The 16657-nt window shown below is 36.3% G+C and overlaps 1 protein-coding gene across 4 annotated transcripts in view; it reads right to left on the reverse strand.

Annotated features, from left to right (window-relative positions):
* Positions 1–16657, reverse strand: part of LOC121726239 (flocculation protein FLO11) — a 257477-nt gene that overhangs the window by 22381 nt on the left and 218439 nt on the right. For all 4 annotated transcript variants that reach the window (XM_042113496.1, XM_042113497.1, XM_042113495.1 and 1 more), the window contains 3 exons: positions 6023–6141; positions 2723–2853; positions 398–492 (listed from right to left, as the gene is read on the reverse strand). In XM_042113496.1, coding sequence (XP_041969430.1) covers positions 398–492; positions 2723–2853; positions 6023–6141 — 345 coding nt within the window. The remainder of the gene's footprint in view (positions 1–397; positions 493–2722; positions 2854–6022; positions 6142–16657) is intronic.

The following is a 16657-nucleotide window of genomic DNA, read 5'->3' on the forward strand; positions in this document are numbered from 1 at the left end:
ATAATCAAGGTTTTTCTATAATGTAATTTCAATATTGTAGCAAAAATTTAAAAAAGTTATAAGCCGGATAGTCGGCGCTTTTTGCCGACTATTCGCCGACTACAAAAGTGGCCGGATAGTCGGCTTTACCGACTAGTCGGCGACTAGTCGGCACATCTCTAATTTTTAGCTTTGACAGGACTTACATAATATTATTAATTATGTTGACGACATACTAGGGGTTTGTCTCATAGAAACTCTGACGAAATACTGGTGTATTTCGTATATAAACGATATATGTTTTGTGGTCAAAACATGTAACGTTTATGAGTCAAGACCCAGAGGGGACTAATATTTTAAATTATAGCGAACACGATAACCATGATGATAATGCTGATGATGTACTGACGTCACTTACCTCAGAGGTAGTGAGGCGCGGGGGGGAGGCGGGTGCGGGGACGCGGCTGGTGTCCTTGTCCGTCGGCGTACTGGACTCCACGCTCGGCGCGGGTTCTGAATACAAGGTCAATGTTAGTCGCAGTAATTATAATATCCGGCTAATTGCAAGTAGTATGGGTGGACGAAGGTACTATCAGAGAAGTTCATTCATAGAGAGAAGACGCTACGTAATATTTTTGTCGTTTTTATGTCAACAACATTTGACATTACTCAACCAAGTAACGTAGGTCCGTCATCTGCCTATGAATCAATTTCTTCGATGGTATTACGTAGTATACAATTTCATTCTCTTTGTTCGATGGTATATCCCAAAGTAACACCGAAATTCGTGAACGAAGGATTACGAATGAAACAAGTTTGTTTGGGAAACACCCGAATTGTTAAGTAAGCGAGTCGTGTTGACGAAATATAACTCATGTGACAAATACAACAAGTTGATTTTTTTATTTGTACGGAAGCTACTATATGCTACAAATACGTATATAGTATATACTAACAAAGTTTCGTATAACAGCTGTAGATCAGTCTATTCTCAGCAAAATTCTTGGAATGAAAAGTTGCTTCAAGTTATGTAACTCCACATTCGCGATAACAATGTCCCTATAAATGTCCGTTTTATGCGCCAAATGTATGATTTACATGAACTTCGGCGGTTCAAGTTTTACTGCGAATGTTGGATTGAATTATTGTATGTGATGTGAGATGTAATATAAAGAGATGATGCCATGTTTTTAAGATTGCTAAAAATGTTCTGCTTACTTGTTGTTGATCAAATGACTGACAGCTCTCTTGACGCAAATACAATTATACTATGTTTCAAAGTATACACCAACACAACTAGTAATTATACAGTATACTTCAACTACACAGTATTCGGTATCGGCCAGTCACGATAATAGCCCACAAAGAGGCCCTGGTCTGTTTCATAATTCGCTCCCAATTCGATCGTAATTGGTGTATTGTGTTCCGAATACGAGCCGGGCCGGCTTTGTCGGAAACAAAGAGTAATTTATCAAAACAGTTTGATTGCTCACGGTTATCAAAGACGAAGTTACAAAAGAAAATTGATTAGTCGATTCCGGCAACAGATATTGAAATTTTGAAGTTGATTGAATTACGGAGTGGGGAATGTGGGCTACTAAATGTGTGTTGTTTGTTTCACTTTGCAGTAAAAAGGTCTAGTCAGTGTTCGGAACCAGCGGGCGTGTGTGAGTAGGGTTCAGAGTTCTGAGGTGCTGACACCGTGTATCTGTCTGACGTCTGTTAAATCTAGATAAGTTTAGACAGATGTAAATACTTTTTTCACATCCATTATACTGTTTGTTATTATAATTTTAATAAAAAAAATATTTTAGTAATATTTGATTATGTAACAAAAATATAGATTTTTTACATGGATAAGTTTTTCAAATGAATGTGTGACTATGCATGTATGCATGTCTGGAGCTAGCGTACAAAGTACGAAAAATATAGATACACGAGCTTTTGCCCGCGGCTTCGCTCGCGTTAGGAAGTATTATTATTTGTTATATACGAACTTTCATCCCCTATTTAAACCCCTTGGGGTTGGAATTTATCAAAATCCTTTCTTAGCGGATGCCTACGTCATAACATCTACCTGCATGCCAAATTTCAGCCCGGTCCGTCCAGTGGTTTGGGCTGTGCGTTGATAGATCACTATGTCAATCAGTTTTTTAGTACAGATATTTTTCTCTGTCTCTCCGGAGTCCGGACACATTAATAGACAGACAAACTGATACTCCAGTTTGTAGGTTACTAACTAACTATTAAAATATATATATATATATATATATATATATATATATATATATATATATATATATATATATATATATATATATATATATATATAAAGATTTTAATAGTTAGTTAGTAACTTACAAACTGGAGTATCAGTTTGTCTGTCTATTAATGTGTCCGGACTCCGGAGAGACAGAGAAAATATTTTGTACGTGCTCTACGGCCCTGGTTCACAATGCGCAGTTCGATACGAATTCGGAAACTTTACCGCGCGACATCCAATAAATGCTCGACGCCCTAGGCACTAACCAATGACCGCACGGTATAGTCTTCGAATCCGTGTCGAACGAAAATCGTAAATCTGCCTAAAAACTATTGGGATTAAGATTAGGCGAAGGGGTTGTCATTTATACAAAATGTGATGATACGTCATATTAAAGGCACTAAAAAAGTGTTAATTATTTTAAAAGAAAACAAAATCTCGTGTGACTTATGTGGATGATATCCTTGTAGTATGACTTACTCTCTGGCGGCGGTTGATGGTGGTTCTCTGTATGTCGCCGCAGCGAGCGCGCGTCGCAGTAGGACTTTCCGCACCCATCCGCTTTGCACTCGTACGGCTTCTTGTTCCGATGTGTCAGCATGTGCCCGTTCCTGAGAGATAAAGTTGATTTTACCCGATTTTAGTAAGAGGGTTAAGTTTTTTGAGTGTATGTGTATTTCTAAGGCAGTGTCTCCCAACCTTTTTCAGGAACGGACCACTAGAAAATCTGGCACAGTTTTCACGGACCCCCTTAATAAAATAAAAAGCAAAAATAATCAGATACGCCGTGCTAAGTAAGCGTAGCGATTACGAGACACCGCAGACCCTCATACATATACTCGCGGACCCCGGGGGTCTGCGGACCACAGGTTGGGAAACACTGTTCTAGGGTATACTTTGGTGCATATCGTTGTAATAGTTAAGCTTGAAAACTATCTTAGATTCGTCTAATGTGTCCTTTACATGACTTTCAATGTTAGGCAAATACTGGCAATTACAAATGTGTGGGCTGTGGCCAGTGTGGCATAATAATATTATTTTATTGAGACCTATGATCTAGCAATTATCCAACAGAGCCCAACATGGGACTTTTAGTCGTTAGAGATACCAGATAAGAAAAGTTGATTCCTAGGCAGATGGAGGACCTAAGTAATTTGGTCGCGATAAGTCAAACCCATCCGACCGATCACAGGCTGAGCACATTGAATTGACATAAGCCGACCAAGTGACATAGGTCCATCAACTGCCTAGGAATCAATTTGTTCGATGGTACATAAAATAATATAGGTTTAATTTAAAAAATAGTCATATTATTCTAACATAAATCCATCATAATCATAAATGGAAACAGGCCTTGAATAGAAGGTCGTACTCTGCCTAGAGGCGTAAGCTATTGTGTTTACAGGGCATGTAACCACCAACGATATTATATTTCCACAATATTCTAATATTAAACGTGAACTAGACTATATTAAACTCTATTTAATAATAACTAGCTGTTTGACCGAGCTTTGCTCGGTATCCGATAAAAATGACATTTTCTAGAAATGATTCCTAGCTAGATCGATTTATCGCCCCCGAAACCCCCTATATTCTAAATTTCATGAAATATATTTTTTTTTATGAAATAAGGGGGCAAACGAGCAAACGGGTCACCTGATGGAAAGCAACATCCGTCGCCCATGGAAACTCGCAGCATCAGAAGAGCTGCAGGTGCGTTGCCGGCCTTTTAAGAGCGAATAGGGTAATAGGGGAGGGTAGGGATGGGAAGGGAAGGGAATTGGGGATGATAGGGAAGGGAATTGGGCCTCCGGTAAACTCACTCACTCGGCGAAACACAGCGCAAGCGCTGTTTCACGCCGGTTTTCTGTGAGAACGTGGTATTTCTCCGGTCGAGCCGGCCCATTCGTGCCGAAGCATGGCTCTCCCACGTATAAAATATATATACAAGAATTGCTCGTTTAAAGATATAAGATTAATAGCTTTCTATAGCTTTCTAGTGATTAATAATTCCATTAAAATTTGTAATGATTTTAAAACTAGGTAATAGGTTTTATAATGCATTTAATATTCCAACGAGTACAAACCACAATTATTATTATGGTTATACAAAATGCGCGAATGCGAAAAAGTATTTTAGAATTAATTCAAAATTTCATCGTAATTCAAACTTATTTCCTTTATATCCTAAATAAATTTTAATTAATGTTTATAGCCCGGGCTGTGTGCTGAAATTTTATAGCACAGTGAAATAAGAAGATGTAAAAGTGAAGTTCACAGCTTGTCGTAATTTTCTTTGTGGAAACTAATGCACAAAGTTACAAAGGCGTCTTTGTACGTCGATACTGCAGCTATATCCTATCGACTGGTTACAGTTCCGAGGGATGTGTTACTAGTAGCTATAAAGGTGTCCAAAAATTAATTATAACTTTTATAGTTGTTAAATAGTCCACTTTTTAAAATCTTCGATGATAATATGTTATTCTTAGGTTTGTTAAAAGCCGTGAAGTTATTAATTAATTATTATTATTGATATGTTAGTCATTTTGAAGGATTATGCATGTTGTTTTCTAGTTTCAGTAATATTTCGTTTAAATAGTTTTTAAATCTCACAAATCAAACACGCAATACCATATCCAATATCCAATAACCAGTTTTATATATAGGTCACATTTTAGTTTGGTGAATTTCTACATTAAATTATAGAGTTCAGCTTAATAGTTGAGGCCAACGTAGGCAGGCAAAAGGTGGTAACCGCATTACATTAATATTCATACATCGTCGGCCGCGGTTATCAACGCAAATTGTGAAATCTATTGTTAATCTAAAATTATGGTTTATGTAAATAGTAATAAAATGACCAAACATGTATTAATCCGGTTACTAATAAAGAGAACCACACTTGATAATGGGTTAATTTATGAAGAAGCTATAGTTATATACCCCTCCTGGCAGTCGGGTAAAAATGTTTTATCCTAATCTTTCAAAACTAACTAATTGTAAAAGTCATCAGTTTGAATCTCGTAGTATCTTAAATCTTTAAACGAGCAATTCTTATATATATATATATATATATATATATATATATATATATATATATATATATATATATATATATATATATATAATTGGAATCTCGGAATCGGCTCCAACGATTTTCATGAAATTTAGTATATAGGGGGTTTCGGGGGCGATAAATCGATCTAGGAATCATTTTTAGAAAATGTCATTTTATTCGTGTTTTAACGAATACCGAGCAAAGCTCGGTCAAATAGCTAGTGGTGCATTATATTTCATATTCGTATGGGGAATTATTTATTAATTTAATTGAAAAGTCACTCGCACTATCCTGATATTTTTGTAAACGTGTGAGTGACTTTTTTAATCTTTTGGGCGAAAGAAATGGTGACAACATTCAATATTGTGCTACAAAAGTCATTCAACCTTCGATATTAGTAGAGTCCCATCTAGAACCTTAAGGCGTTTTCACCTTGAATCCCAAACTTCATACGAACTGCTGTTAGAATCACACTTAAATTAATAATATATTGCCGTAAGACCAAGTACCTAAAAGGTCCCGCACATTAACAGTTCGTCGGCCGGCCTAGCAGTTATTTGGAGAAGACCACAGACTTACAGTTCCTCTGACGATTGTACATTTTGTATCGACGGTCAATGACTGTCAGGCAGCCTACCGACCAAAGCCCGCAGGCGGACTGTTAATGTGTGAGTCCCTTAAGGGCGATTTTCTCTTGAAATAAAAAGATTCTGGATACTCACAGATGGTCCTGCCGCTTGAAGGCTTTAGCGCAGGTGATACAGACGTACTTGCGCTCGTCGCTGTGCGTCAGTTTGTGCTTGGCCAGCGCCGACGCGTTGCCGAATATCTTGTTGCATACCTGCGAGCAAACGGAGGTAGTCAGGATTTGGAAAAATGGTTTTAGAGTTGAATTTCAGCGTTGAATTAATTGAATGTATTAATAATAAAGGGCCTAATGTAGAATTTAGCGGATCGTGCACAATTCTGAATTGCGCTATCGAAGTTTAGGCTGCCTTCACATTAAGTCGCGAGTAGTGCGGCAGCCGCGCGACTGCTATACTAAAACGAGTCGCGCGGCTGCCGCGCGGCTCGCTACATGTGAAGGCACTCTTATAGAGCCGACGCTACAGATTACTCAAGGACAGCAGTGGACTTTGGCCTGATCAAGCGTAGTACCACTCGCTCGGAAGGTCCTCCTTTAAAACTATTTTATACGTGTATGTTTATAGTTTATACGTGGGAGAGCCATGCTTCGGCACAAATGGGCCGGCTCGACCGGATAAATACCACGTTCTCACAGAAAACCGGCGTGAAACAGCGCTTGCGCTGTGTTTCGCCGAGTGAGTGAGTTTACTAGAGGCCCAATTCCCTAACCCCTACCCTAGTCTCTTCCCTACTCTCAACTATTCCCTTCCCTTCCCTACCCTCCCCTATTACCCTATTCCCTCTTAAAAGGCCGGCAACGCACTTGCAGCTCTTCTGATGCTGCGAGTGTCCATGGGCGACGGAAGTTGCTTTCCATCAGGTGACCCGTTTACTCGTTTGCCCCCTTATTTCATAAAAAAAAAAAACTCTTTTTCACCTATTTTATAATGTCACTAGCTGTTCCGACAACTTTGTTTTGCCATATAAAGTATTTCGCCCATATTGTTTTATTTAAGTGACTAAATAAGTATGGCACCATGGCAACGTCCATCGCTATCCCGTCGCACAAACAATGGACGCCGTCAGTCTCGAATTGTAATAATTTACTATTACTTATTCAACAAATGCACTTATTAATATAAAAAGTAGCCGAAGTATAAGTAAGTAAGCCAGTAGCCGATTCTCAGACCTACTGAATATGCATATAAAATTTGATAAAAATCAGTAAAGCCGTTTCGGGGGAGTACGGTGACTAACATTGTGACACGAGAATTTTATATTAAGTATATAAGATTTAACAATATTGCATCTTGCTGTGGCTTGCAAGCTAAGGGCACGACTTGTTTAGAGAGTGTTGAGCCAAGCCAAAAATGACATAAACCGTTGTCTTACTGATGCGATATTAACACTTGGACTTTGTTCTTTCCTAACATTGAAAACAAAGGAATTATATCCTATCAACATTCACCTATAACAGTGCAGTCATCGGAATGTACAAAATGTAGGTAAAGTAAACAAGTGAATCCTGTATTCCCAGCACAGCGGGGTCGTGTTACAGGCGAGTAACGACATACGCCAGTCGGGTCACGTGCTGGCGTTGTACTTAGTTATGTCAAATGGACCATGACGCGATGTGACGAAGTTGGAGCTTCTATGGAGTAAAAGACACGTTATTCAGTGGGCCCCTAGATGGTCAATTTTGTTATGCAATATCACGCTTCAATTTTATTGAACAGTTTATTTGGCAATTAGATTATAAGCACGCGATGTTCAATATCAACCCTAGACTTGGTCAATCATATTACGCAACACGTGATATTGCTCAAAAAATTTGTAATAATATACCTATCATCAAGAAATCACGTGAAATATTTTTATTCAATTTTTAAGAGTAAAGGAAGGTTTGATGACACCTTTTAAACTTCAAGTGAAATTACTGAAACGTAATAATCTCGTAAAAATCAAAGATTTCGGCTGAATGCTATAAAATGTCCGCAACATTTCATTTCTCATTTGAATGAATGGGATGTAAGTTTTTAATTCGTGATCGTAACATATTTCCTATTTTGTATTAATTATTGTACCTAGAACTGTTATTGTATATAAGTTGTATCTGGCTTAGAACTTTATAATTATGTTTATTTTAGCTGTTATGTAACTCAGTTTTTCGCCAGAAGTTTATCTATTCAACAGTGCTGTTAATTGGCTAATATTTTAGCGTCAGCCAATCAAAAGTAATCACGATTCAAATAATAGAATCACCTGTCTTAATACCGGGCATATTATATATTTTTATGGCACATTCAACTTAAATACTATAATACTATGTTTCCTCTATCCGAGGTTGCCTGGAAGAAATTACTAATTAGTAATAAGGCCGCCATTTTGATATACTTGTGTTTTAAAAATGTCTTTTAACTGTTATAATTTATTATGTGTGCACAATAAAGAATATTTATCTTATCTTATCAAAAAAGCAAAAATAAAACTAATCTATTAATGAAAACTCGAAATATCTAAGTACCTACTATTAACAACGAAACGGCCTGACAAGACTTTTATTAAAAGTAATTTTTTATCGAGCGTCACAAGATTAATAGTTGTCCCAATATCTTTGCCTAAAATATATCACAATAGACTTGGGGGACGCTGCGGGTACAATGAATATCCAGTATCATAGACATAAAAATATGTAATGGCTTCCCGTCTTATCTACCAAATCGATGTTTACGACGGGAATATGTTTTTGTCGGGAATATTCGGGAATTAAGACATGGATGCCAGTGAACGTTCGAAAAATAAATGCGATTTTAAATTTGGAATTTATACTTTTTTATTGGAACTTGAAAGTTTGCAGATAATATGCTTTTTGCCAGTCTGACAAATAAATGAAACAAAATTATGTTGCGTTGTTTGTTATTAAAAAATCCATTTAAACTATTTACTACGAGAAAAGCATATAAAACTGCAAAATGTAAAATTTAATATCTGTGTAATAACTCTTGTGGCTATTTCACGTGTACCAGGTGCTTCAGCTGACCTGTATAGCGCTGCACAGTAAAATGGAGGTCAAACCTTTTGTGGAATATTTCGCATTGTTCCACAGTACCTATCGATATGTGGTGACTTTTTTTGTTAAAACAATTGACGTGACAGAAAGGAGAATGGGCCAATTGGGACCATATCTAAAGACAGCAATATCTAGACACGCGGTAGCGTGTCAAGCCAAGTTCTAGCATAACAGAGAACTGACGAGCAACACCGTTTGTAACATTACACGATATAAATAATTTAATATAACGAAATTGGTATTTTCAAGTAATTCCTATAATACCTAACTACGAATAACTTAAACCTATAATTACGTCATTGGTGAATTTCCTTTGAACATTTTGTTCATTGTTCTTTAAGATTAAAAAATGCATTATGATATGATTGAGTAACTTACGAGGGTATTTTGTCTTATATACATTTACGCGACGGACACCTAATCATTCTGCAATTAGAGATAAAGCCATTATAATGATGTTATAGAAAAATTATACAAATAACAAATAGGTTTAAATTTTCTAAAGAAACATTTTTACACGTAGTTTCTGGGGAACAGCTGAATGTAGCGAAGTAGCATTTAAGTCAAAACTTCAGTTCTTGGTCGGTAAAGAGCGAACTATCAAACTTCGTAAATTTATTATCTCTCCTAACTTCGGATTGATGATTTTACACTTTCAGAGTACGACTTACAAATAAAAATCTTGTGGTACTAAATAATATTGCTAGACATGTGTAGCGTATGCCTTATTTATGGAAATTGTACCGCATTTCAAATTTTTATATACGTCGTGTAGATACTAAGAAAAGTATGAATTTTAAAGTTATGATAATGAAATTGTCCTAACGCTTTGTTTTTTTAATACTACAAAGAAAATCCCTTAATAACAAAGAGTAAACTGCATATTATGAAAAATAAGACTCGAAGGTAGAGAGCAAATAAAAAAAGTTACATCACCATCCTCACTCGCATGTGCGATGGCCGACGTGGTGTGAAGTCGTCGAGAGCAGCAGCTGTTGCTACTACAGTCTACGTAGTGTGGGCGTAGCACGGCGCTACGTCGTAGAGCTACGAGCGTAGACGTGCTACGATATACGAGTAGATACGTCGTGTTGAACTAAAATATCCATGCAACTCCATCAATTTCAAATTTCTTAACAATTGAATATCTTTTGTGATTTGTGTCTGCTATTCCCACGATCGAGGTATTACAATAATTAGGAAGCTGTTAATGATAATTGCTTCATTAAACATTCCATACCTGCGTAGAATATAGTGACCTCTATTTCTGTGACTGACTGTGACTGACATTATGTTCAGAATGTTTTTAGAAATTTAATTTCACATTCATGCGAATATAGCTGCAGGAGATGTCAAAACGCGAAAGAAACAGGTGTAAAGCGGCGCGTCAAAAGTGATCCAACCAGGATTTCGGGATCACAAGACCCATTTTCCTCTGTCAAAATTTGAGCGAATATGATATGAGGGATCACACAAACCGACACGTAACGCTGAGCCAGGGGGGAAGCCAGGGGGAGCAAGGGGGGAGAATGTCTCCCGGCGCCTAATCTGCCACTCCACCTTTGGTTTATACAAAAACAATAAGGATTATTCTTTGCTGGCATCTGTCATGCGACTCGAGATTTCATAAACTTAATTTAACCTCAAAATATTATAATCTTTATCTGTTTACCGTTCCACGGGCGAGTATCCCTTCTCTCCTTAAAAATGCGATAAACATTACGTTGAGTGAAATGTTAAGCATTAATTTTGCTTTATTAAAGCTTGAGTCTGCGAATTGGCTAGCCCGAGTAAAAGTAAGCTTAGTTATTAATTACTGAGCAATGTTTTAACGTAGATTGAAATAGTTCAGTCCACGGATTATGTTTACGTTTTTTGCAATTTCAAACTTAATTAATTAAAACTTTTCAGCAAATTGGAGTTTGAATATTTTAGTTATTTTTTTTAAAAATTTGATTTTAAATTATAAAATACAGTTTACAAACAATTTAAAATATTCAATAGATATTGCGAGTATTTAATTTAAAAATATGAAAAATTATGCACACGTGTAAAATTTCATATTACTAGAGATCGCCCAATGGTAGAAATTCGACCTTAGTTTCAAAGACATATTTAGGACTACTACCTATATTTTGTAAAAAATATTGACTTTTTCAAATTTTTTTTCAACTCTTGTCTCTGGGACTAAGCTGATCTCAGACTGGCCGTGTAAGCATTGTCTAATAGTATCTTAGATTCAATAATAAAAAAAAAACTATAATCCATTTTCAATTTGTCAACTAGTTGTCAACAGACTTCAACCATAAATAAAAGAGTATAATTCGTATGTATAGGCTTGTCATTCAAAAATCTGTCATTTCTCATGTAGGTGTGTTGTAGTGTGTGTAATATTTTATTTGTTAAAAAAAATATGATAAAAGCATAATTTCAAAATCATATTAGTTCGATGCACTCCTTCACCATATAAACTATAACTGTGCAAAATTTCATGCACCTACGTATCCCCATTTTTCGTAAAAAGGGTTACAAAGTTTTTCGTTCGCGTATTAATATTGTGAGATACTTCATATTGAACTACAATTAAAAGATTTTTATGCAATTTATAATTTTGAATATTGTTTTTTTTTTAACTGAAAAACTGAAATAAAAAAATCATTTTGAACACGTGTTTGTTACATGGAAAGGAAATTATGTTATCTTAAATATGCGACTTACTTTCTTAAGCGTCGGTTCTTAAAACGACGTTAATTAATTTAAAACATCAAACAAATGATAACGACACTACAAGTTGATTAAAATTAGGGTGATTAATGCGAGCGTATCTCGCGCAGCTGTCTCATATATTACTCCGCACAATGGGATGGAGTTTAATCAAATCAAGCATAGTCATCGTAACACCACGTTCACATGCGGCGAAGATGAGTCTAATACGTGTCAAGTGTATGCTAATTTTGCGAAATATGGCAAAAAAGCCGCGAGTGCTGGCAGAAATGAAAAGGAAACAGGTGAGGTATTTGTGCCTCGCGATAGACAGAGAGGGGAATATTATTTACTATTTTATATTATTAATTTATAAACAATATTATGTATTTTAATACAAAAGATTTTTTTGAATAAATTGTATGGTGGCGACCTATGGCGACCTAGCAATTTAATTTGGAATTAGCGGATTAATATAATACTATTATGTTATGTTTCTCAATAGAGCAAAATCTATTTGAATCGAATATTAAAGACTTATTTCTTAAAAACAGTCAGAGCATTTCACCCATGCACCAAAAATCTACATCAAAGCGCACCAGCAATTTAAATTCATTAACGAAACTCATTTAGCAATTTTTATAATGAGATTATTAATGAAATAGCAAATTAACTAATGTCACTGTGTTTGACAGATAATTATGGGGCCGTGTGTTGTATTTTGGGTCCTATCACGTGGGGCTAGGGTTTATTTTGCGAGGACGGGGGCGGTCGATCGGATCGTAATATAATCCGTCACTTAAAGCGGGTATCGATCGGTGTTGCCATAGCGAGCGCTAATTGGTCCGTTTGATCTGCCGTGCTGGCTGTTAGCGATGACGACTGTCCTTCGGTACACACGATGGGAACTGCTCCCGTGGTTACTAGCTTTGTCATCTATGTTATACCCATAAGAGAGATTTGAATTTAAATAGAAATTAAAGGAGTATCTTTATAATATGCACTTCTAATATTTGATATATTATAGCAAGCAATTTAGCTTTTGGTTATCGATCATTATTTTCGTAGTAACCAAAAAACTAGACAAACTTTGCCTAACGGGCCTTGGCAGCGTTACAATGAATTTCACCATCCGGGAGTCTGATTTTCATTTAAACCCATTAATATACCATAATCATTCTCTTTAAATCTTTAACATAACAAGGGTGTCTAATAATAAATGGAACTATCCGTGTTCTGTGTGTTCCCCTTTAGATGTATTACATAAGAAGCACTTTTAACAGGCAGTTATCATGACCCCCGGTCTGTGTGATAACAGTGAGCTCGGCTGGCAGGCCGCCAGCGAGTGAAGTAAACATATTAATCTTGTAACTTGAATATTGTTCGATTGCGCAACCGACCATCGCTCTGTGGCGATAATCTTGTTCGTGTTTTTACATATTATATGATATCACATATCGCCATTCCCCAATGGTTACGTACGAGACATATTGAAATGAGTATTGTTTAGTACCTCTACTCTTGTACCTTATCTTAGGTCATACAAAGTAAGTTAGCAGTGTTCAATAAACATAATAATAATATATTCTGATATAAACTTCCCAGTTTTGGATCAAAACCTATTTCTTAAAAAGTACTTAGGTACTTAATAAACGTTTTGGATACCGTACATAACATATGTATATTAATTTGTTCCCTAAACGGTCCTAGAAAAAGTATTTATACAGTGTCAATCTCAATTTAACCATAATTTAAGATAACATAATATTTATCAAAAAAATCTGCGACAAAAAATTCCAGCGAATATTTTTTAATATTACGTGAATAAATAAAATTTTGCATATTCAGTTCTGTATTAGCTGAATATGTCCAAACGGTTTAGTTTGTATAAATATAGAATGTGCCAGTGAATTCTGCAGCGAACAATCGTCGTAGTTTGCAATAATCAAAACAAAACGACCCTTTATTTTCGTCGCAATACGGAATTTTTGGTTATTAAATCAGGAAAACATCAAAGGTGATGATTTAAATTTAATTTAACGTAATTCCGAGCTCTTCGGTGGACGAGCGTCAAATTATTTGTGATTTTACATTTCGTGACCCATTTTTGTCTTTATTAGTTTCCAAATAATCAAATTAATTTGTAAAGTTATAGTTTGCTTGACACACCAATCTAGCAACAAGGTTGTAGTTGGTACCCAATTTTATTATTACCTATGAAGTGTAGTGTGAGTGTACCCAATTAATGTGTTATTTTTCAGGGACGTTTTTTCTTTTGTTTAAAGATGTATAGCAACAGTTAAAACTAAATTAAAAAGCATTTTACATTAAAAAGCCGCGGCCTAAAATACAATCATATTTGAATGATGGCGTCGGATGGGCATGTAAAAAGTCAGTCCTGCGCCTGACCCCTCGCCGGTCGTGTAGGTCTTCCGTCCCACTGGGTTATGAGAGTAAAGGAATAGAGAGTGCTCTTGTGTACTGCGCACACACTTGGGCACTATAACATTACTCCTGCGTAGCTGGCCTGGTTTCAATGAAACCGGCCACCGTCACCGAAACCGGTGTGGGAGCTATTATTATTATTATATTTGATTTACTCTTCAGCCAGTAGGTACTTATCGAAATATTATTCAAAAGAGTCTTTACGACAATCGCATTTTTGTGTTCATCAGTTCTTTACGTATATAATATATTTAACAAAACCTCAAAATCCTCGCATATATTAAGCAGACACACAATTTTGAATAAAGCCGTAAAAAGGCGGCCTGGTACAATGGCACTTAATTCGTCGGTTATTTCAGTCTGGCACCCCGCCTCGAGGCACGTCGAGTCCTGTCGAGCCACGACGAGCCCAGACGAGACGCGCTGAGCCTCGACGAGCCTCGTCGTGTCCTGTTTTTGTTCCTTTGATCGCGCCCGACCTTCGTCGGCCTATTGTCTCGTCATTTTATAGATATTTGTCTTCCAGATAACAAAAGAAATTGTTTCACGACATTTTCAATTTTTTTTTCGTTGTTATTACAGAGGTGAATTCGAATTTGTTTAATAAAAAAGCTGTGTTTTGTGTATTAATTGAACGTTTATTCTAGTATCTGTTACAGCAAAATCTGTAGGCGATAAAATTGTACTTTTGTGAATCATGAATTATTTAGGCGTTATTCAATGCATTTTGATTTCATAAGTGGGCCCCTAGATGATCAAATTTATTGTGCAATATCATTGAACAATATTATTGAACAATTTATTTGACAATAATATTGAAGGCGGGCGCGTACAACATCAACCCTAGACGGACAATAATATTAAACAATAGGTGATATTGCACAACAAACTTGATCTAGGTCTAGGTCTAGGGGCCCGCTTAGCGTATGAAATTCTGAAAGATATCTCAATGATGTGATTGAAATTTTCATCATCTTCCTTTTCCTAAAACATCTGAAACTCTCGCAACACGACTATTATAAAAGCTAGAGCGGAAAACAATATTAGGAAATATGAGAATTGCGTTAATGGACGAATCTGAGGAAAATATAATTGTTTTTGTAGAATGGAGGTGAAATTTCGTTGTTTAACTAAGCGTGGAGCGCGGGACGCTTCCTGTCGCGCAATAAATGACCTTTACGGTCGCACGCACAATTGGGGAAATATTATGAGAGATAAATCCAACTCCCTGTACATTGGAGTTTTTTAGAATATGGACAAAATAATATCATTACGTAAATGTATAGTTGTATACTTGATGAACCATCAGAAAAATTGACTTATCTCAGAGCTTGTAATTTGGTCGTTTTGACTTTTGTGTCAAGTCAATAAAGTCGTAATCTATGGGCCGGGTTTGACAAAATCCGAGAAAATTACGTAGCTATACTTACTTACTACATTTATAAACTTGCACTACAAAGTGTACCTTGAGTGTTGGTATACTGTATACAGTAGACGTATACGTCTAAATACTTTGCGCACTTTTCGTTCCGACTACACATTAAAAAAACTGTCAAAAACATTATTTGTCCTTTATAAAAATTCGGACACTCGTCCTGTATCTTCCACATATACCTTGAAGTTGTTTTCACATCCCGTGGAAGAAGAATTTTTAACGGTACGTGGTTTAGTGTGACGCACGTGCGTTCGTCCTACGTACACGGATAAACTCTATTGCCGAAGCTTAGCGACAAAACACTTACAAAACTCTACATCCTTATACTCTGTTGTTCTAGTCCACACGTGCAACGTTTGTTACCTTTTTATTTGAGAAAACTTGTACGTTTCTTATTTTTTACGGCTTAAGTCTCACAGTATTTCAGAGTTAATAAAAACGCATGTTTTGTATTGACGCTGAAATGTTTCAAAATATACTGTAGTTAAAATTTTCGGACGCAATTAAAACAAACGAAAATAATAAATTAGGATAGAGTGACTGGCCAATCTTACCTATTAAGGTGAGGATGAAATTCCTGAAATCGGAGGCGGATAATTGACATAAGACCATTAAGTGGCAGTAAGTTGGGAGTGTCTTCTGTGGATTACCTGCTTGGCGCGCTGCCGACGCGGCTAGGCGGTATTGGGCGGTTCAGGCCGTTATGGCCGACCCACTTAAACCTTCATATTTTCCCCACTTAACTGATACACCGTAAAACCGACTCTAATACACCGAGGGAAAGTTCAAATTGTAAGTAACGTCCGCTTAAAAGAAATTAATTGCTCAGATTTAAAATGAAATGATGTATTTATTTTTTATGTTAAAGCATTTTCGGATTTATCGAAAGTGTGAGCGAATTTGTGTTCTGGAAAATACATTTTCGTTGGCGCGAATTTTTTTATAGTACTTTTACTTTATATTGACTAAATTTCTACTCGAACAGTGTGCTTCAGTACTGGGACATCGAAAGTATTTAATTAAAACAGGGAAAGTGACGGCAATACAAAGAGATGAGTGCGTGAGTAAATTTTACGA

This window comes from Aricia agestis, chromosome 4 (genome assembly GCF_905147365.1).
Source record: "Aricia agestis chromosome 4, ilAriAges1.1, whole genome shotgun sequence".
In the NCBI taxonomy this organism is placed as follows: Eukaryota; Metazoa; Arthropoda; class Insecta; order Lepidoptera; family Lycaenidae; genus Aricia; species Aricia agestis.